This window comes from Alligator mississippiensis, chromosome 2 (assembly GCF_030867095.1).
Source record: "Alligator mississippiensis isolate rAllMis1 chromosome 2, rAllMis1, whole genome shotgun sequence".
NCBI classification, from domain to species: domain Eukaryota; kingdom Metazoa; phylum Chordata; order Crocodylia; family Alligatoridae; genus Alligator; species Alligator mississippiensis.
The window spans coordinates 64,067,031-64,088,510 of NC_081825.1; the positions used below are offsets into that span (position 1 = coordinate 64,067,031).

The 21,480-nt window shown below is 42.7% G+C and overlaps 1 protein-coding gene across 8 annotated transcripts in view; it reads left to right on the forward strand.

Moving 5' to 3' along the window:
* TUSC3 (tumor suppressor candidate 3) overlaps window positions 1–21,480 on the forward strand; it is a 324,556-nt gene that overhangs the window by 93,102 nt on the left and 209,974 nt on the right. For all 8 annotated transcript variants that reach the window (XR_009459776.1, XM_059721779.1, XM_059721778.1 and 5 more), the window contains exon 3: window positions 20,199–20,316. Coding sequence is in view for 7 of the 8 variants with exons in the window: in XM_059721779.1 (XP_059577762.1) it covers window positions 20,199–20,316 (118 nt within the window). In the remaining variant the exon portion in view is untranslated. The remainder of the gene's footprint in view (window positions 1–20,198; window positions 20,317–21,480) is intronic.

The window sequence follows — 21,480 nt, forward strand, 5'->3', positions numbered from 1 at the left end:
ACATGTTGTAGTTCTACTTTGTTACTGTTTGATGATTGCTCCTTCACTGCTTCTGTGGTTTCAAGGCTGGATAGTCTTAAACCCAAAACCTTATTCTTTAAGATCACATGCAACAAGGTGCATAACAATAGTTAACTTTATGCATAAGAGTAATCCTAATGGATTTATAGTCATGCTTACCTTGTTGAATCAGAATCTAAGCACATAGTTTTCTTCACCTAAAATGCACATTAGGAGCTAAACATGGCAAAAGGCAGGATTCCTTTTCAGGCTGTTGTAGTTAAGATTGAAATAGGAAGCAACTGGCTAATTCATGCTCTTATAGAGCAGAGTTTTTGGCCTAAATAATTTTTCTTCTTGAGTAGACGGTCACAAGTTAAGATGTCTTTCTGAAAGTAGAGGTGTCCAGGAGTCACTTGGACAATAACTTGGATAAGTGTAAGGAATAAAAACAATCGTTACAGCAAATGAATGTTTGAGATGCATATGGAGTTTTTTAGGTGTTAAAGTATGATCTGGTATAGTCAGAATGTTCAGATAAGGTGAAATTATGACATTGGGACATATACTTTTTGCAGTTCTACTTCTGGGATGGGTATTTATTCCTCAGTTGTTAGGGATCACATGGACTGAGGTCTGAGAGAGGAGTAGCCATGGCAAGACAAGACTTGCATCCTATTTCAGGTTTGCTACACTTGGTTTTGTACTATGGCCTCCAGAGAGAGGCACAACCCTATTGATCAGCATGGCTTCTGGTGTAAATTGAGACAATCCTGAGGTTGTTCTAGGATTATGGTGAACTGCTCCTCCTGCTTCATGCGGACTGCTTTACAGCCAATAATATCCATAGTGTTGAGTGTTGTATCACATTTCTGACTTCGTTTTTGGCCTCCCCCTTGCACTTCTGCATAGGAGGTGCAAAGGATTGGGGGGAAAAGATCCTATAGGCTTGACCTCTTATTGGTAGGGATCTACTTAATTCGAGACTTACTGGTTATCTGAGGTGATGGTCGGTCCTCAGCTAATCTACAGTGAGAGGTAGGGCCTCCAGGAAATGCCCATTAAATTGGCCTTTTGTGCTGCAAGCAAGCTACTAAAATGGCTTTGTCTTGCCGTGAGTTAATTAGGTCCCTAGTTATTGGGTACAAGGAATTATCTTCTCATACTCCAGGCTGCTCTTACCTTTCATAGCTTCATAGTTGGTAGGGTCGGAAGGAACCTGAGCAGATCATCAAGTCTGACCCCCTGCTATGGCAGGAAAAAGTAGTGGGGTCAAACGACCCCAGAGAGGTGTTCGTCTAACCTCCTCTTAAAGACCCCCAGGGTAGGAGCCAGCACCACTTCGCTTGGAAGTTGGTTCCAGATCCTAGCCACCCTGACAGTGAAGTAGCGCCTCCTGATGTCTAGTCTGAATCTACCCTTGCTAGCTTGTGACCATTATTTCTAGTCACTCCTGGTAGCGCTCGGGGGAACAGGGACACCCCCAATACCTGCAGGTCCCCTCTGACTAGTTTGTAACCGGCCACTAGATTGCTGCTCAGCCTTCTCTTGTGGAGGCTGAACAGGTTCAGGTCCCTCAGACTGTCCTCGTAGGGCCTGCCCTGCTGCCCTCTGATCATGTGGGTGGCCCTCCTCTGAACCCTCTCAATGCTGTCCACATCTCTCCTGAAGTGTGGCACCCAGAACTGGACGCAGTACTCCAACTGCGGCCTGACCAGTGCCGCATAGAGGGGGAGGATCACCTCCTTGGACCTGCTTGAGATGCATCTGTGGATGCATGACAAGGTGCGGTTGGCTTTCCTGACCGCGTCCCCACACTGTCGGCCCATGTTCATTTTGACATCAATAATGATTCCAAGATCCTTTTCTGCCTCTGCATGGATGAGAGGGGAGTTCCCCAGCATGTAGGTATGCTGCTGGTTCTTCCTCCCTAGGTGCAGCACCTTGCACGTGTCATTGTTGAAACCCATCCTGTTCTTATCTGCCCACCCCTGTAACCTGTCCAGGTCCAATTGCAGCCTATTCCTCCCTTCTAGTGTGCCCACATCCCCCCACATCTTAGTGTCATCAGCAAATTTGAATAGGGTGCTTTTTACCCCCTTGTCCAAGTCACTGATGAAGATGTTTAACAGCGTTTGAAAAAAAAGAGAAAAAAAAAGGAAAAGATGTTTTTATGCTGTCAGATTGTTATGGGGTTTGAGGTAGGAGTGACAGTCTTCCTTATAGAGTTTCAGAATTTCTCATTTCCTCCCCAGGAGACAGACGTATAGGAGAAGCACAATTTCCCCTGTTAAGGGTTAGCGTACTCATCATTACATGAGATAGTGGGAAACTAATTCCTTCATGTTGTGTTCTGTGCAAGTCTATGAATCCTTTTGTACTGCTTGTAAACACAATATAAATATTGCCATTATTAAGGAAGATAATCTCATTTACAACTTTATGTTGTTTACTGAGGTGGAAAACAGCTTATAAACTTCATCCTGCAATATGCCACTTCAGGCATTTAAGTATATAGCAACTGTAAATCTTTAAAATAAGCACGTAAGGAAAAATGCCCAACATATTGCTTTTACTTAAATTGTTTTAAACAAATGTTAAGTTGAGATCCAGTCCTGCTATGTGAAATAATATGAATTTAATGAAGTTGATCATACTGCACATAAAACTACTATAAAAAATTGACACAATTCAAACCAATGGTTAATTAATGGACAGGAGTACAGTAGTATATATAGAATTTGAATGCAAGAATAACTCTTTGGTTAGCACTTCAATATACACTTTGGAAAAGATCTATTTTTGCCGTAAGCAACCTAATGTGTAATGTTCTGTAGAGATTCCTTTGTCTAAGGTTTAAGTTAGCTGTTACTCATCAAAACATTTTCAGTGACTGAACACCAAAAATCAATGTGATATTTCAGGTATAAAGCAGGAGCAATCTGAAATATTTTAAACTTTTTACTGTAACTAATTTTTAGCACAAAAAAAAAAGTAGGGCCACCCAGCCAGAATGCTTCACCAGCTGTGAAGATTAAGCTGACTGGCTGCAGAGGCAGCTGGGCTGAGTTTGTAAGCCTCAGACCCCAGTACCTCACTCTGTTGTGTCTGGATTCCCTGGCTCCTGGCCTTCAGTCTGACCTGGAATATGAATATAGATATTGTTTTGGATTAGCTGCATGACTCTAACCACCTGGTTTGACTCCTTTGAGCACCTTGGCCACAAATCTGGAACCTCCACAGGCTCAGGTACTTGGCTAACTGCACACTCCTCAAGACTGCTTGTGCTCACTTCCTTGCAGTTTGAGCAGCCCTTAAGGATCCTTTACCAGCATTCCCAGGGGGAGGCACCCCTAAGACCCAATATGGAATCACCCCCCACTGCCACTACTTTCCCCAGCCAGGGTTTGACCAGCTTGTAGAACCTGCAGACCCATGTAGGGGCTCTGCATGTACAGAAACAAGCCCAAGCTGAAAAGTTGGAGAAGCATAAATTGGACATGTGGGCCCAGGTGTGCAAACTGCTGCTCTGGTCACCCCTTTTGTATCTGCTTCTTAACATCCCTACGTATCCTTATTGTCAGATCGGTTTGATGGGAACCCAGGGAAGTTTAGGGGTATCTTAAAACATCCTGTTCTCCCTGTGCCCTCAGAGTTACCTCAGAGGCAGAGTTAGAGTGGACTTGGTAAACAGACAGTTGGCAGGCAGAAACTGTGCCTGGGCTTCCACTTTTGAAGGGTCCAGTGCCCTGTTAGATGACCTGGAGAAATTCACTGAGGCCATGACTGTGCTGTCTGGAGACCCTTTCAGGTGAGGTCAACTGAGCTTTCCCTGCAGACTCTGAAATATGAACCCATGGTCTGTTATTTGATGGAGTTCTGTAAACTGACCTCTGACATTCAGTGTAAAGAGGCTGTCTATCAGAGACCAAATGAGGAATTAAAAGATGAGCTGGCGAGGATCAAGGCCCCCAATAGCCTGGATTAATTCGTAGACCTCTGCATTTGTATAGAGTGCTGGTGGACAGAGAGGAGGATGGGGCATGTGAAAACCCTGAATTGGGACCTGTGGCAGGGCACCTTTGGTGCCTGCCACTCAAAGGGCCTGAGTAGGCAGCAGAGGCAGCCTGCAGGTGGGTGCACTCCCCAGTCAGGAGTCACATGGCCAACAGAAAACTGCTTGATTTGGGGAGAGGGATCAACTGCTAGCAATAAGAGCAGGCTTGAGCAGTAAAGCCAGCAGCAATTGCTGCAAGCAGCCAGATCAGAGCACTGTCTGACTTGAACTGCTGCTCAGGAATACCCAGAGGACAGGATAGGAACAGTTGGGATGTCAGGGGGCTTCTGGTCTTGGGGAATGACCTAAAACTGCACCCTGCTGGTGTTGGAAGGTGTGGTGGGGCTGCTTCCATGAACTGCCACACCTGTGCATCCCTAGTGAAGGGGAACCATGAGGTACCAGGAAGCCTCAACCCTTCCATGGAGGGGAAGGGTTAGGGGAGCACACCCTGACAGGTAAGCACAGGGGCCCAGGCCCACTGAGCAGAGCCTGAGGCAGGGTCCAGATAAGTTGATAGACACCTGAGGCCCAAGGGGACGTAATGCCCTGAAGGTTCCAGGTATACCGACAGCCTACGACTGTTGAGGCCTCGGGTGTCTCAATGTGGGGGCAGGGAGGGGCAGGTAAGTTGTCAGATGCCTAAGGCCCAGAGGACCCAGTGAGGGGGCAGAGTAGTGGGGACCCAGTGGCCATGTAGAGTCTGGCCTTGAGATGGTCTGAAGGGCTGCACACAAGCTGACTGGAGTAGCTGGACTAGAGACTCCGAGCCATCCGAGACAGAAAATAGCTGTTGACAAGCTGCAGGCCTATGCTTTTCTTGTAGGAAGCCAGGTTATGTGGCCATTACATGTCCCATTAAGAGAAGGTGTACTACACAGGCAGGAAACTCCAGGACCTAGGCTCAATAGAGCGGCCCATGTTAGCACCACTGTCCACCAGATAGTGCTTTGGGATTGTTAAAGCACGATTAGCCGTTAAATAGAATGTGAAATACAAACATAGACAACTCAGTGTCCTAAAATCAAAGCCTAACTTTATTAGTACAACAAGTATTATCTTAGCAGTTTCTATAGTTAAAGAGAGAAAGGCACTTAGTACAATGATCTTCCCCAGTCCCAGATGTTACTTTGCTTCACAGAAAAGATGGCCACTCAGTTCCTGAAGCAAAGGGTGCATCGTTGGCTGGGATGGTCCAGATTGGTGTTGAAATCTGGATTCATGATGACAATGATGGTGACAACAACACAGTTAACTTTCTTGCTTCCCCCTTTTATACATTTCTTTAATTTGACTCCTTGCTTTTGGATTGGTCTCTCTGTAGTCAGCATATTGTCCATATTTTATCCTCGCAGCATATTCCTTTGTTCAACAAACTCATTATGAGTACACCTCTTAATTTGGCTCTTTTCTGGTGTCTTACTTTGGTCATTGTCCATTGGTTTCCTTTATCACATTTCATTAACATATCCAATCATTTCATCCCTCTGATTCAACTGGATAGTGCCAAGTATAGTTACTTTGAGCTAGTAACAAAACTATTACTATGTTGTGTTAGAAAAACTTCTCAGTAATAGAAAAGGAAAGAAACATCAAGTCCGTAAGCTGCTTGCAAGGGGCAAGGCCAGCTGATATTGCAGACACTGGCAAAATGGAAAGTTCAGATGACAATGAAGCTATACAGAAATTTAGGCTGAATATAAAAGACAACTTTAAACAGTACTATAATTTACTACTGTATAAACAAGTGCAACTTGAAAGCATAAAATATGACAAACTACCCTAACACCCAAGCTGGGAATGGGGCATGTTCTTCAATTTTATATAGTTTGCCCTGTTCTGTCTTCTGCAAAGTTTACTGCCATGATATGACACTGCCCCCCTCACCTCCAGGTGATGTTTTATCTCCATCCCCTGGCTATAGCAGAGGTTCACCAGTCAGCAATGGTGTATTCAGGGGCCTCCTTGAACTTCTAGGATATCCAGTTCACCACAGATTGCTGGATTGTAGTACAATAGAAAGCCACGCAGAAGTCATGGAAGCCACAGATGGCTTTATTCTTTCCTCTGGTCCAGACAGGATGGAAAACAGTTCCTTTGGTAGTATAGATACTATGAGGAGATGTTCTAATTTGATCTGATCTGGTCCTGTCACATCCTCCTTACTTTGAGCCTACTGTGGCTAGCCCTTCATGACCTCCTCATCCGTTTTGGGGTGGAGATGCTGGAATTCACTGCCCCTCATTGCACATAGAGGACTCTCAGGAGCAGTCCTGTGCTACTGTGAGTTCAGCACTCAGCACGTGGGCAGCCACATCCCTTGCTGCTTAACCATCTCCCGTTCAGTGTCTGTGGACCTCACTTCCACATGGGTCCACAACCAAATCCTCACTACCCATGAAATACTTGGATTTTCAGGATTTTTTTTGACAAGAAGCAAGACACTGCTTTTATGACTTCCCAGTGACTTGTAACCAGGCACCTCATTTCCATTTGGGTGAGTATATTCATTATCTGAACCCAAACTCCTGGTTCTGAGAGGGAATCTTGTCAAACTACCCTGCTTGAGCTACGCCACAATCATGGTTGTAGTTGACTCCCTAACAAAAATAGACACCCAAACAGCTCCAGACACTCCATAGTTTTATTTTGATAACATTGTTCATCTCCATGGCTTACCAGCATAAATAATTTCTGGTAGAGGGGCACAGTTTCTCTCTCAGTTCTGGGAGGAATAGTTCCAGAATTTAAAGGTGTGGCTTTTGACCTTTTCTACATATCACCTGCAGACCAGGCAGACCAAATGAGCAAACCAGACCTTGGAGCAGAACCAATGCTGCTTTATAAATTATCAAGAAGACTAGATATCCCTCCTCTCCACAGTAGAATTGGCTTACAATAGTGCCCCTCATGCCACCACAAAACAGAGCCCTTTCTTCACTAACTATGGTTTGCCCCCATCATGGACACTCAGGCCTTCCACCCATAGTTCCAGTTCCAGCAGCCATGGACTGGATTGCTCACCTACACCAAGTTCAGGTGGAACTGAGGAATATCTACAAAAGGCCAAGGAAACTGTAACAGGTTGTTTTTCTCAGTGCCATCTTCCCTGTTCTCTGTACCCTACATGGGGCACACTTCAAGGTTTCTTGTGTCCCGCTCTTTACTCACTGTCACAGCAGAGTCCTGTAGGAGGGCCGTGATCTCCTTAAGGCCCCGTCGCTGTGCCTAGTTGGCCCAAGGGCACCCTCTGTTTCTCGCCCGCCACGTCTTTGCTGTTAGATAAGGTTGGGAGGTTGCCTTACGCTCTCTCGGACACGTCTCTGTGTCGACTCAGGCCCCGTGATTTCCCGGACTCCTTGTGGGTCTTCTGCAAATGGGTGCTTTGGGGCACCCTAGCCTTATGGGCTATGCGTGGCTCCAACCACCCCTTATACCATGCCCCAAGCCTCACAGTTGGAATCGACGTTGGTCTGTCTCTATCTTTACTCACGCCCGTCTCTCGGGCCTTCCCTGTACAGTGACCCTCTCTCTGGGGCCTTCTCTTGCACTGCTGCCCTCTTCTCTGGGCCTTCTCAAGTGCTGTCCCCTTCTCTGGGGTCTTCTCTAAGTGCTGCCCCCCTTTCTGGGGCTTGCCATGCCCACACTGGGGCCTTTCAATAATGCCCTGTCTCTGGGGCTTGTCACACCCGCACTGGAGCTTCTCAGTAGTGTCCCCTCCTGGGGCTCACCCTGCCCGCACTGGGCTTCTTAAAAGGCTGTCCCCTTCCTGGGGCTCGTTGTGCCCAACTTGGGCTTCTCAAGGTTGCCCCCTTCCTGGGGCTCTCCGCGCCCACACTTGGGCTTCTCAAGGTTGCCCCCTTCCTGGGGTTGGGGTCTAAGCACCCCATAAGCTGCGCCCTCACTGGCGCCAGGGCCCCCGCACCACTGTGGGTCCCTTTATGAGGATACTGTGCCTGCTCTCGCGCTGGGGTCCTCACACTTCGTTGTGAGTCCCCAATGAGGCCTCCTCCAACCCCTTATAGCCTCACCCAAACCACCGGTGTAATAAACAAGAAAATGCCACAGAAACTCGAGCCTCCTGGCTATAACATAATGTCAAGCCGCCTGGCTAAACCATGTTGCCCAAACGCCCTAGAGCTGCCATCCAGAACTCTGCTGAAGCAGTACCTGCGGGTCTCGCTGCTTCTTGCATCCCTACTCCAGGAGCTCTCTGGCTGCTGGCAGGGAACTCCCAGCCTGGCCTCAGCCCTGGGCTTTATAAGAGCCAGCCTCTGCTTCCTACAGGCAGCTGGCTGCTGGCAGGTGTGGGTCATTTGCTCCCTCCAGTTGCCCCGGCAACCCACAGGTGGGCTCCTGTTCCCTGCTAGGGCTCCCTATGCACAGCTTTTCCTCTGGCAGTTTCTGCCCTCTAGGAGCAGGGCACCTCAGTGCTCTGCGACACTCACTTTCCATGTCTTGATGGAAGTTATTAGGCTGATGTTCTTAAAAGCGGGAGACTGCCTACTGGATTTCGTATGTTGTGGTCTTTCGCCTCCACAGGCCTTGACCCCAGTCTCTCTGTAGCTAGGCCTCCCCATCTAAACCCACCAAACAGGGTTTGACTCCGAGGCTCTATTCTTTTCCATTGTCTTGAGGCTCGGGGCCCTCTTTTCTGCTCCATTTGGGAGCCTAGCTTTCCTGGCCCAGAGGTCTAGCCCTCGCTCCCACAGCCAGGGTGGCACAAGTTCAAGGCCAAAGAATGTCGTTGAACTCCCTTCAGCTTAGTCCAAAAAAAAAATAAAAAAAAAAAATTGCACCTCAGGTGCACCAGACCACCTTGACATTTTAAGGTTATGCCTTCTGGCGCCGGGTCAGTGCACCCCAAAATCCTGCGTCCCCACTGGCGCCAGGGCCTATGCACCCCTAAATTCCACACCCTCTCTGACATGGGGCTCTGTGCCCCTAAAAGCCCCCAAAAAGCCACACTGGCACCAGGGCCCCCAAATGAAGCCTCCTCCTTCCCCTAATAGCCTCACCCAAACCACCAGTGTTATTCAGTAACCAAAAGAAATATGGACAGTCCCGTCCATGGGCAATAACTGCTACCAAGAAAAAAATGTGATCCAAGAAAGCAGCATGCCAGCTTACATTTACGCCGGGTTCGTGCTTCGGCTCCCCACCATCGGCTTCTGGGGCAGCTGCTGTCTCTCCGGGGGGCTTCCGCAGTCCCCTCTTTCAGCCTTTGGACTGCTCACCATGGCTCTCCATGGAGCTCTGGGATGCACTCCTCCTTTGGCTGCTGGCCCTTTATTGCCACTTTCCCCAGTGTTTTTATAGTCCTGGCCTGCCCCTTCTGGTCAGCTGACTAGCTGGCCAGGCTCAGTATTTAACCCCCTCCTTACCAGCATTTCATGCGCAGAAAGTTCTGGCCTTAAAGGGATGGACCTGTCTTCTGGTGACAGGGCTAGGGTTCCCTGTTACACCCCCCCCTCTTCTCTTTCGTCTGGGGTCTTTCTGAACCCTTGACCTGCCTTCTGGTAACAGGGCCAGGGTTCCCTGTTATAGAAACCTTATAAGTAAGAGGCTGACACAGGTTGCAAGACCACCCCTGCTTTTTCCAGTGGGAACCAAGTCTGGCTTTCAGCAAAGAACCATCAGTGAACCCGGTCATCCACAAAGCTAGATTCCTTGTTCCTTTTACGACTGTCAAGCATATCAACCTGGTGGCTTTCAAACTAACTCCTGGACACCATGAAGATGCATCCCATATTTTATGCATCTTTTTTTAAAAACTTATGTTGCAAACCTTTTCCTAGAGGAAAGCACACTTACACCACCAACCCGTTACAGTCTAGGGGCATGGGAAATATGTAATATGGCAAGTTCTGGACTCTAAGCAAAAGGGGGAAAACTATTTTATTTGATAGATTGTGAGGGAATTGGTCTAGCAGACAGATCTTGGAAGCCCAAAGAGAATGCTCATGCCTTTGACTTAGATTTCTCCACCTGATGCATCCAGAAAAGCCCGGTCCCAGGAACCCTGGAAGGCGCCTTTAAAGAGAGGGGATACTGTTAGAGGTCAGGTTGCCGTCCATCAGAAGCACCTCGCATGCTAAATATAAAGACTACAATTCTGTAGGAATAAATGAAGCACAATAAACAAAAAGTGTTTGTGGGTAGGGGAGAGTAGGGAAATGTGGTTTGAGGGAGTTGTGTAGCTCTAATTGGACAAGCATGGCTGTAGCTGACTGCAGTTCTTTATAAGTTTACAAGTTTTAAGGTCAGAAGGGTTCATACCTTCTCTTATCTTGTAGGAGAGACTGTTTCTTTACTGGATGCATGACCTTGGATTTGACAGTATTATGACACAGCCACTCAATCCAGATTAGTCTGTTTAATTGGCATGGCCATTTGTTGTTTACGTCTGTACCAGTTTTTAAAAGCAATGATTTTATATTCCTTCTAAAACCAGGATAAACATATTGAATGTACTTGGCCCAAGAACATGTTACTGCATGACCTCATAAGAAACATCCCCCTTAGAGCCACATTTTGAAATCTATCATTTAGCTTGTTTTTAATCAAGTTAATGTGAACTACACTGAATGGGTTTTATGTGGGCTACATAAAAAATTAGACAATCTTTGATCCAGTCACACTTTCACTGACCTAAAGGGCATAAACAGAGCCTGTAGGCCCTCTGAAGTCATCCAGCCTTCAGCTTTGGACTGAAAACATCTATCTCTGTATTTGGTTATAGTGATCACTGGGGTTACCCCAGCAGTCAGTCCCAGGAAAATAGCTGGACCTCTCCATTACAATCTCCAAACTACCCACTTTTATTGGTACTGGACATATAGTTTTGAAGTAGCATAAGTAGCAAAATGAGGACGAGTGGGGAAAACTTAAAGACAGCAAAACATAATGACCCTCCCTCCCCTCCCCTCCCCTCCCCCGCAAAAAAAACCCCCAACTTCCCCAAAACCCCACAAAACAGATAACCATAAGAAATATTTTAAATGCTCTAGAATGTGATAATCATAAGTGAGAGAGAAATAACTTTCTCATTAATTGCACTCTTCCTGGACTGTCATCTATTACAGCTGAATAAAGTTTCTTCCACATATATTAGGGCATTGTGCCTAGCCAAATTTGATTTGAAGGAAATTAAATTGACCAACGTCTTCCTGTAATTGTAAATACCATTTTGCAACAGTATTTGGAGACAGGAAAACAGCATTATTTGAGAATTTAAATACTTGGATGCAGCTATGAAAACCATCTAGTCAGGGTGACAGGTTATCTTTGCTTGAATTTGAAGTACATAGATTCAGTCCATTCTATCCCAGCTGCGTATCACTGTTGTATGTAGTAGTTGGATGTTATTTGCCTTTCACTTTTACTTCAGATTTGTCCAGCCAAAACATTTCAAAAACAGTAAGGGAAAAGCTGCTTTGTATTCATGTCTGAGACTGCAATTAATCTACCCACATTTGGGGCACTGAAGGAGTCAATAATAAAGAGACTGGGTATTATTAATGGGCTCTGGTAACTCGTAACCTAGTTTAGCAAGTTCTGCAGACTGTGGAGATGCACTATCTGAAATGAGAAAGAAATGGCAGAGAGAAGTGGATACTAATACCTGAATGGCACTAGTCATCTTTAGACTAATGAGGAAGGCTTGCTTTCTGCCCATGTGCTTGTGTGGCACCTGTACAGGTGAATAGCCATCAAAAACTTTCAAAGTTGCTTGTGGCCAAGATTCTTTTCCATTGGGTCCTGTCTATTTCCTGGAATCTCTGTGCAGTGTCATATAGTTTTTGGCAGGTAAATATTACTCCATCCTGCAGCTTGTCATCCTGTTCTGCTCTTGCCTTCTTCCCCAAACAAATTAGGGCTGACTTTATATAGTGGAAGATCAACAGATTTGGCTCTCTCACAAGAGTGACATATCAGAGTTTTAATTCCCCCTGCTTGCTATATCTGTCTTTGACATGCTGACACCCCTTCAGTGCTGGCTAGCCCTCTTCTTCCATCTGATTTATTTATCTACTGTGCTTATTATTACAGTATCCTTTCAGGTAATTTAGATGAGGTCCTTGATGGACTCTTTGCCCATGTCCAGACAAACCTGGGAGGAGTTGTTTCCAGAAAGCCAAATGTCAATGTATGTCTGGATATGGTCCAACAATCTTCTGCTTTATTTAATTCCCTAGGAGATGTGAATGCTTTGCCATATGAAAGGTAGGCTATTTTTGTTTTTTTTTAATTTTCCTTTTCTTTATTTCTTTTTTCAAGGTTATTCAGCTATTATGTGAAAGACTGGTCAAAACTAGGATCTTGCAACATTATCCTGAAATAAAGCGTCTAGAAGCTTCCATAAACAGTTTCCTTCAACCAGAATTTTATCTGCTTCCTACACATTTTGTTTTTGAGATCTATGTTATTTCTTAATATGTCACATTTGTTTTGGTGGGTGTTTGGATGAAGATGCTATCAGTTTTACTAGAAAGGCATGTGATCTAGTGGAATGGGCCTTAGTCTTGGAATTAGGAGACCTGGATTCTCTTTCTATCTGTGCCCCTGTCCTGTGTCTCAATGGGCAAATAACTTCAAATCACCTCTACTTAAATTACAAGCTCTCCAGGGAAAGGATTTCCTATTTTGTAGGTCTACCACTCTTAGTCTTAGTGTTTTAGCACTACTGAATTTTTTTCCTCATATTGTACCTGGCTTGTGATTGCTTTTATCTTGGGAAGCTTTAAAGCCTTGGAATGGTATCAGAATTGATTGGTAAAGAATTAGAGCATAAGAACAACACGATCATACTAGCAGCCTATCCCATTGAAGAGGCAAGCTACCATATATTGCATAATCTGGAGACTGCCTTAATTCTGCCTAGATATAGTTAATCTGGATAGTTAATCTGGAGGTGACATAAGTATGGAGTACTGTATCTAGTTTTGGTGAAGAGGAAGAAAGTTAATATTTCTTACATGATGGTGCTTACTATCACTTGTCAAAGATGTAACCTGGGAATGGGAGTTCATAGTTGCAGTTACACTGAGAGGCTTTTGAATCTATTATTGGCTTCTTCAGGATTGGGCTGGTATTTCAAATATTATGTAAAGTCTGACATGATTATTGATATCTAGTCCACCCTAGATTGTTTTTGATTGCCTGGGAAGCCTCTATTGGCCATTATTTTCTGCAAAATACAATAAAACCTTTTAGTAGAAATTGGCACATGGACCAGATGCTCAGATATATATGCTGGCCAATTTTCTATAACAGTTTTTTTGCTGTCTGTGAGTTTTCTGCAAGGTTGATGGCAGAGTAGTTTTTTTTTTCTTTTTGTTTTAGTTTTTGTGGTGATGGATGAATTTGGATGAGGTTCCTGCTAAAAAAAATCAGAAGTGTTATGATCCAAGTAAATATGTAAGCCCCATTTTGATGACATCATTGGCACTCTGGATATAACCCCTGTTGCCAACCTTGTGTCCAAACAATATATAGGCAGGTTCCCACAGCATATTTCCAAACAGGTCTCTAATATTATGGGGGGGGGTTGCTTACACAGTTACTAGTGTATTATAAAACCTGCATGAAAGAGACATTGAACTTGAAGCTAATTTGAAACTGATAAATGGAAATGCTTGAACTCATTGTCACAATCTATTGAGACCATAATTTCAAAAGATTCAGAGATCATTATTTATATAAATAACATCAACTGTGAGTATTTTTGTTTTAATATAACATTTTCCAAGCAAAATTGTAAAGGAAAACAGGTCTTTTGAGGGTATGCTCCAGGTCTTAACTGTTGGAGTAGGAAGAAATTTTTCTGAAAGTTATCCTAATCCACACCGGTTGCCTATTTGGGATTTTTCCACCTTTGTCTGCACCAGCTAATACTGTACCAGCTTTTGGTAAAGACAAATATAAAAGTAAATAAGCCTTTGGCTTCATCTGTATAAAAATCTCTGTTGTGCATGTGTGTGTGTAAGTATACATAATGTATAATGTTCATGCCTGCATGTATACCAGGGCTGTGTGAAACAGCACCATTTCATTTCGACTTCTGTTGCACCATTTTGAAAGGACGGTGTTTTGTTGTTTCATTTCATTTCGAAGCACTGTTCTCTTTTGTTTTGTTGAAACTGTTTCGTTGATTCAATGAGTTTGGATGTTTCGCCCATAAGCTATAATAGGGAATCATGAAAATGCCTATAACATTGTCATTTCTTGCCTGATTCAGATGAAAATTGCAGAGATGGTAGCCCCTTCTGAGGGCATGAAGCCTACCAAGCTTCAAGGAGATTAGTACAGGGGTTTCTGTGAAACTGCACCTCAAGTTGCTGACAAGCAAAACTTGTTTCGCTTGCTGGCAGTGGCAGCCTCCTGTCATGCTGCACGCAGATCTGGGGGCCCACTTCCCTGGGAGGGCAGTGAGGTTATGCCAGACCCCTTCCAGGGGTGTGGGCCCCTGGATCTGCGCTCAGGATGACAAAAGGCTACCTGCACCCAGCGTTGGGAACACTGGTGCTGCTGCTGGCCCCAGGCAGCAGCAGCAGCCTCCTGTCATCTTGGGGGTGGATCTGGGGGCCTGTGCCCCCAGGAGGAGTCTGGCAGTGCTGGGAGGCCAGGTGGAGCTCCGTGGGACTGGCGGAGCTGTTCAGAGTGCAGCTGTGGCTCTCTCCACCTCCCGCTGCTGGACTGCACTCCAAGCAACTCCACTAGCCCCATGGAGCTCAGCCTGGTGGTGGGAGAGCCAGTGGCAGAGCTGCTCAGAGTGCAGCCCTGGCCAGTGGCTCTCCCCTGCCTCCTGCCACTGGGCTGAGCTCTGTGGGGCTGGTGGAAATGGTTGGAGTGGAGCCCAGTGGCAGGAGGTGGGGGAGAGCCAGGGCTGCACTCCAATCGGCTCTGCCAGCCCCGCAGAGCTCAGCTCAGCTCAGCAGCAGAGTGCAGCCCTGGCTCTCTCCTGCCTCCCACCACTGGGCTGAACTCCGTGGGGCTGGTGGAGCTGGTCAGAGTGTAGCCCAGTGGCAGGAGGCGGGGAAGAGCCAGGGCTGTGCTCCAATGAGCTCAGCCTGGTGGTGGGAGGCAGAGCGCAGCCCTGGCTCTCCCCCACCTCCTGCCATGAGGCTGCTTTGAAACTCGAAACATTTCGAAACTTTCAAAATGTTTGGAGTGCCCTCATTTTATTTCGAAGCCTTTTGTTTCATTTCAATTTTGCTGTTTTGAGCTTGAAATGTGTTGAAACAACTTCGAAACGAAACACTCATCAAAATTTTGCACAGCCCTAACAGATAACCTTACATCATTAAGTTTGCAAATATCAGAAGTTAGGAAATATCAAAATAAGATTGCCTTTGCAGCTGTAATTCACTCCCTGGTATGTATTTATTAACTAATTACATTCTATAATTAATCTGATCATATACTATTTTATTTCATGGATCCATTCGTCATCAGTGTTAGGGAGAAATTCTGCTCACTTAATGAGCAGTTCTTCAGTATATTGTTTCTTCCTTGTTAAATGCCTTGCCTCAGGCATTATTTACTACATACTCCTCAAGCATTGCTCTAGAGACAGAATTATTTTATCATTCTCTTTTAATGCTGCTCATCATAATGGTATCTGAGGTCCTCACAAAGATTGAATATGTCCTCCATAAATCCCTGTGAAGCAAGGGGTGCTATCCCTATTTTATAGTTAGAGCTGATTCCCAGACACTAAGGTCAAAATCTTTACTAATTTTTGGTGCCTGGATTGTCTGTTGCTTTCTATGATTTTTTTATAGTATGTTTTTAAAGCATGCCCTCCCTCTCCCTTCTGTTATCATCAGTTGCAGCAGTGAGTTCTGAAAACTTCTACAAAACAAACCACTATGTCTCAAGCACCCAGAAAAATGAGGAACATGCCATTAGTGACCCTTTCTAGAATCCTTGCTCTGTATGATATAGAAACTGAGGAAGAAGCAGAGATAGGATCCATTTCTTCAGGACAGCAGTAGGCCACCTTGGCCATTTCACCCAATTTTCCTTTCTTACAATCTCATGCATTGTGCACTCCACATTTTCTAATTTCTGTATCAAAAGGTGAAAATTCTGCAGATGATTTTGAATGTCATTGGGTGGTTTAAAAATAATATAAGAATAGAATTTAAATATTTCTAACATAGAAGAATTACAGAAGTTGAATCTATAGTTGTTAAGAATGTGCTGGATTTTCTTTGTGGAGGTGCAGAGAATTTAATACATTTTAGTTGCATTTGCATGTCTTTTATATACATATGATCTCAGTCTCTCTAGACTGCAGCAGAAAAGCTTAGTTTATTGTGATGCCAGCTAGAAGTTGAAATATGAATTCAACCTCACTTCTTTTTTCAGTTTTAGGAAAACCTTTTTCAGTTTTAGGAAAACAAGAAGCAAGGTAGAAGTAAAGAGGTAGCAATGGGCTTGCATTTTAAACTTATGGAAAAGACAGAGTAGGTAACCCAGTAGTTCATATCCTTGCCAATGCAGAATTGTTACCTACTGCACATTTATTAGTCTTTTGTATAATCTACTAACTGTGCCAAGTGAAAATGGTTTCACTGCTTTCCTTGGCAGATCTTTCCACATTCTGATAGATTTTTATTGTTTTACTAATATTCAGCCTAAATTTTCCTTAACTTTATTCCATTAGTCTACCATTTTATAAATCTAATTTTCTCTAGTTACTGCAGTATTTTATTTTCACCCATGTGAAGCCAAATTATGTGCAAGCTATACAAGGTGGTTAGTTGGTACAGACATCCACAGAACTGGATGACCTCTGGTAAACTGACCCTCTTAACGAATCTCCTAATTTAATATCTGATGAGTTTGTCTAGTGCAGAAAAAATGGCTTCTACAGTTTGATTGTCACTGTGACTGTTGTCAGTATACTGTATTGTATATATCCTAAGTGAAGAATGGTAGTGGCAGTATTCCAAATATCTCTACTCTGTAATCACTAGTAGATGTTGCTGTTGCTTATGCTGTATTGCTATCCACTATAACTACTTTGAAGAGGTGGTTGTAGCAGCAACACCCTTTCTCTTCTTAAATCCTCTGTTCAGTTTCTGGCTGTCTAATGAAGAAGTAATGCCAAAACTAACTCGGCAGCAGTGTTAGCATCTATTAGTATTCTGCTCATGTAGCCCTCATGCCAAAACCAAGCATAGTTCTTCTTCTACCTCTCCATAGCAGTTTATGCAGCTAATTGGCTAGATGATGTCACTCTCTATTTATAACTTTCTGGGTAGTAAAAGGCACTGATTCCTTGCACCCAGGGTAGATTCCCTCAAGAGCTACCATTTGTGACAGTGCTGTCTTGTATTTATCAGAGTTCAAACAGGAGTTTCCAAACACTTTAGAAGGCTGGTAGATGTTATTGATTGCACCACTGGTTTCTAAGCAGGTAGGCTGGTAGAGAGACACAATGGATGATCAATATATAGTTAGTTGTTTATTGAAATGTATCTTTAAGGAAAACTGAATGATATGCTACTCTCTAGTAGTGTATATAACTTGGCTATAAAACAGTGCACTCCTATCATTCCTAGTTCGCCAGTCCCTTCAAATGTTATACTCATTTGTATCTTTAGGCTCCAATCCTATAGACTTGCTTCTATGACTAACTTGGTGTACCTTGAGTAGTTCCATTGAAGTTGATGGCATTGCTTACAATTCATAAAGTTATTGATGCAAGCAAGACTTGACAGCATTGTGGGTTTGGATTATAAACTCTTGAGGCAAAGACCTGTCTTATAATATATGTTTATTCAGTTCTTTGTGTAGTGAGGTTTTGATTCTGATTGGGCCTCTGGGTGTTAGTATAATACATATGATTAAACCTGACCAGCAAGTAGTTCATACATATTTATCAGTTTTGTAAAGCCCATTTATATACTTGTTCTCAGTGTTGTTGTTTTTGTCATTTGCTCATTTGCTATCTCCTTCCCTTTATATTTTGGCTTTCAGTTCTTTGGCTAATACCATTGCCAGAAGTTTGTTGCAACCTTGATTTTTTGTGGCCGTTCTTTTCAGTAAAATGTACACATCCATTAATGCTGGAAAGACTGCAAGAAATCATGAGTAAAATCTGTATCTACATGATAAGCAGAAATGGGCATGAGGATGCATTATCGTTAAAACTATTTTTCATATTTTCTAAAATAGTTTAGATTTCATATCTGCTTACTATAAAGCTTACTTTCTTCAGGAATGAGGAGGATGATACTGAATTGTCTGATTTGAGATACATGCAGAGCTAAAAGAACTCAAACCTGAGGTGACTGTTCTCATTAATAAGTGAGGTAGGAAAATTCCTTTCAAAAGAGAAACAGATATAGTTTTTCAACCACCTCCTTCCTCTCTTGAATTAAGAGAGAGGTTCAATCTTAGTGCAAATATTTGCATTTAACACAGAAGCTTATCATTTTTTTCTGTTTATAAAAGGTATGGAAAAGACAAACTATAAAAGCTGCTACAAAGATTTCACAGGATACTTTGCTAAATTATCTTCAGTAATTTTTTTTAATTGGATTCCAAATCTACTATCTGTTGCAGAAAATGTAAGCAGGATTAAAAAAGAGTGAACTCAGAAACCTCGTTCCTTTCTGGAAAGGCAGCTATCCATTAACTTAATTGGAGGGTGGTTTAATTTAAAGATGCAAAGTACATGAAAAGAATCAGAAATCTTTTCTTGATTATCTCAGGCGTAAGCAGAATTTGTGATTTTTATATAAATATTGTCTAACAAAAAATAAAAGGGTAGAATAAAAAGAATGATAATATCACTTCATCCTGATACCATCATCTTGTTCTCATAACAAAAATGGTGAAGTTTTAATATAGCAGGTTTAACAGAATGGTCCCCTACAGATATTACTTAAACCTTTGCAGCATTCATTTAATGTTGCTTGACTGCCCTCTTCAGGATGCCAATGAATGTTAGCTCATTTCAGCATGAAATACCAAACTCTAAAAATAACTAGGTGAATGTTTATGCTACATACTTCTGTATTTGTAAATGTTGCTTACTTAAGGAAAATAAAATTACTTTTAATTGGCCAGCTAAGGTGAAAGTTTGGTTTTAACTGTGTTTTGTAGTAAGAGTAACTTGAAGGGATGATCATTTTATTTTTTATTTATGTTGTCATGTTTTCCCATTCACAGTGCTTCCATTGGTACACCCTGTGCAGGAAGTAGTATGTGATAGTGTCTAATTCTTTCTTGAGATGGAGAGAGCAGGATTTGCCTCCTGTTTTACATTACAGGTGTTCTGTCTTTACATCTGTGTTGTTTCAGGGCTGTACATTTTGAGCTCTCTACTAATAATGGTTCCCAGAAGTGATAGTCTAAACACAAGGAGGAGAAGCAGTGCAAAAGTTAATGTAGCCTCCAGCTGCATTATTTTTCCCTCTGGCTCTTCTTTACAGTTTGGATTGGAAGAAACGTGGTTTTCTAATTACGTTAGGAATGCCTATTCAATATCAATTCTGAAGAAACTATATATCTATCCATGATAGTTTTTATACATTTTTGTAGGAAAAGATGTTGAACAGAGAGATGATAGACAACATTGTCTCTACATTTGTCATTGCCACTATTTCTGTGGTACAGTAGTTTTCAGCCAAGTATTGGCAGACCTCGCTCTGTGCATCTTCTGTAGGGAAAATAATATTGCATTGATAATTCTCTAATGTTCTGCTGGTTTGAATATCTACTTCTTTAGGCTTGTTTTTTAATATATATTAAATTGGACTGTATGTGTCCACAAGGGTCTCTTTACATAAATCCATTTGTATTTTTGGCTCAGCATTTTCCAGCATAAACCTGAGGAGTATTCAACTTGTATTTTGTAAAGCTTTTCATATTAAAAACTTTGGAGTCCTTTGGAGTCCTTTTTCTTTAGCAATTTATTGGTGTTTTTGGTGTTAAAATTACTGCAGAATTATGAATGCTTGTAATAGAAAGTGAATAAAAACAAAAATAAAACATAATGGCATGAGAACTGAGAGTGTTTATTAACCTTTTGGTTAATCTACAATTGGCTTAAAATGGTTATAGAATCTTTGCTGGTAATGAATTTTATACAGATGCATATCTGTGTCTTTTTCTCTAACAGGCAAGCTAATGAGGAGTATCAAGTTTTGGCCAATTCATGGCGCTATTCATCTGCCTTTTCTAACAAATTATTCTTCACTATTGTGGATTATGATGAAGGAGCAGATGTTTTTCAACAGGTAAAAAAACATAGAATGCTGTATTTTCCAATTTTTTGGGGATGTTATAAAAAAAAAATTAGAGTCTCAATAATAATAATAATAGTAATAATAAAGTTACAGGAGCTTTTATGTATATGTCTTTGCTAGCAGTAACAGCCACCAAAAACAAATTCAAAGGGCCGTTTTTTTCTCTGTAATCTAGCATATTAAACTTTATGTAGATCAAAATAGAACATACATTCGGTCAACTCATTGTTAACATATTAGTTGTCTATAGCATTGGATAGTGTAAAAATGAATGCCTAGGTTATTTTTTTGGAGGTTAGTGAAAATAGTGTTTGCAGTTAAACTTTTCCATATGTTATTTTGAGAAAACCAGCACTTAATAAGTATCACCTTCCATAAATACTTTTAATTAGGTCTAATGCATTTTTTTAATCTTTGTATTTGTTTAACTCCATAGAGAAAAGAGTAGAAATTATTCTAAATTTGCATGCAATTGCTTTTGGAAATAAGGTATAATAGAATGGGTTAACATCTTGAAGTTTCCTTTGACTTGGCTACTCAGTTCGGCAAACAGTCAAAAAGCCGTGGCTGAATCATTTCAATCTTTGCAGGTTAGACTAAGCTGCATACATTGAACCAATAAGCAAGTTAACAGGCATTCACTTTTGAGTCCAGAAATGCAACCACATACCTGCAGTGAGCCAGGCCAGAAGCCAGGGGCTTGTATTAGAGCATGCCTTCCTGCTTGACTTGAGCAGGCAGCTTGGGCCAAAGCTAGCCTGCTTAACCTGCAGGGATAGGTGCAAAGAATCCTGGGATGCTGGGGGACTCTGGGTTAACTTGAGTCTGGGTGGGGATCTGGGACAGAAGTTCAGTAAACTGGTTTTAAGCTAAATCAGTTGAGTCTGATACTGCATCCATCCAGGTTCATCTTAAACCAGTTTCAGCCATTTTGAAAGCAGTGTATGTGCACTGAGCTTCTGTCATGTTGCAGATTTGAACCAGCTTCTGATCACATATACTGATTTATGTGTAATTTCTGCCCCTAGCCTTCAAGCTGAACTGAGACTGTACTTGCAGTTATCAAAATACTGCATGTTCTTTGCTATATACCCTTCTGTTTGGAACTAGAAGATAAATTAATTACATCTGCATGTTATTTTTAACAGTTTTTAC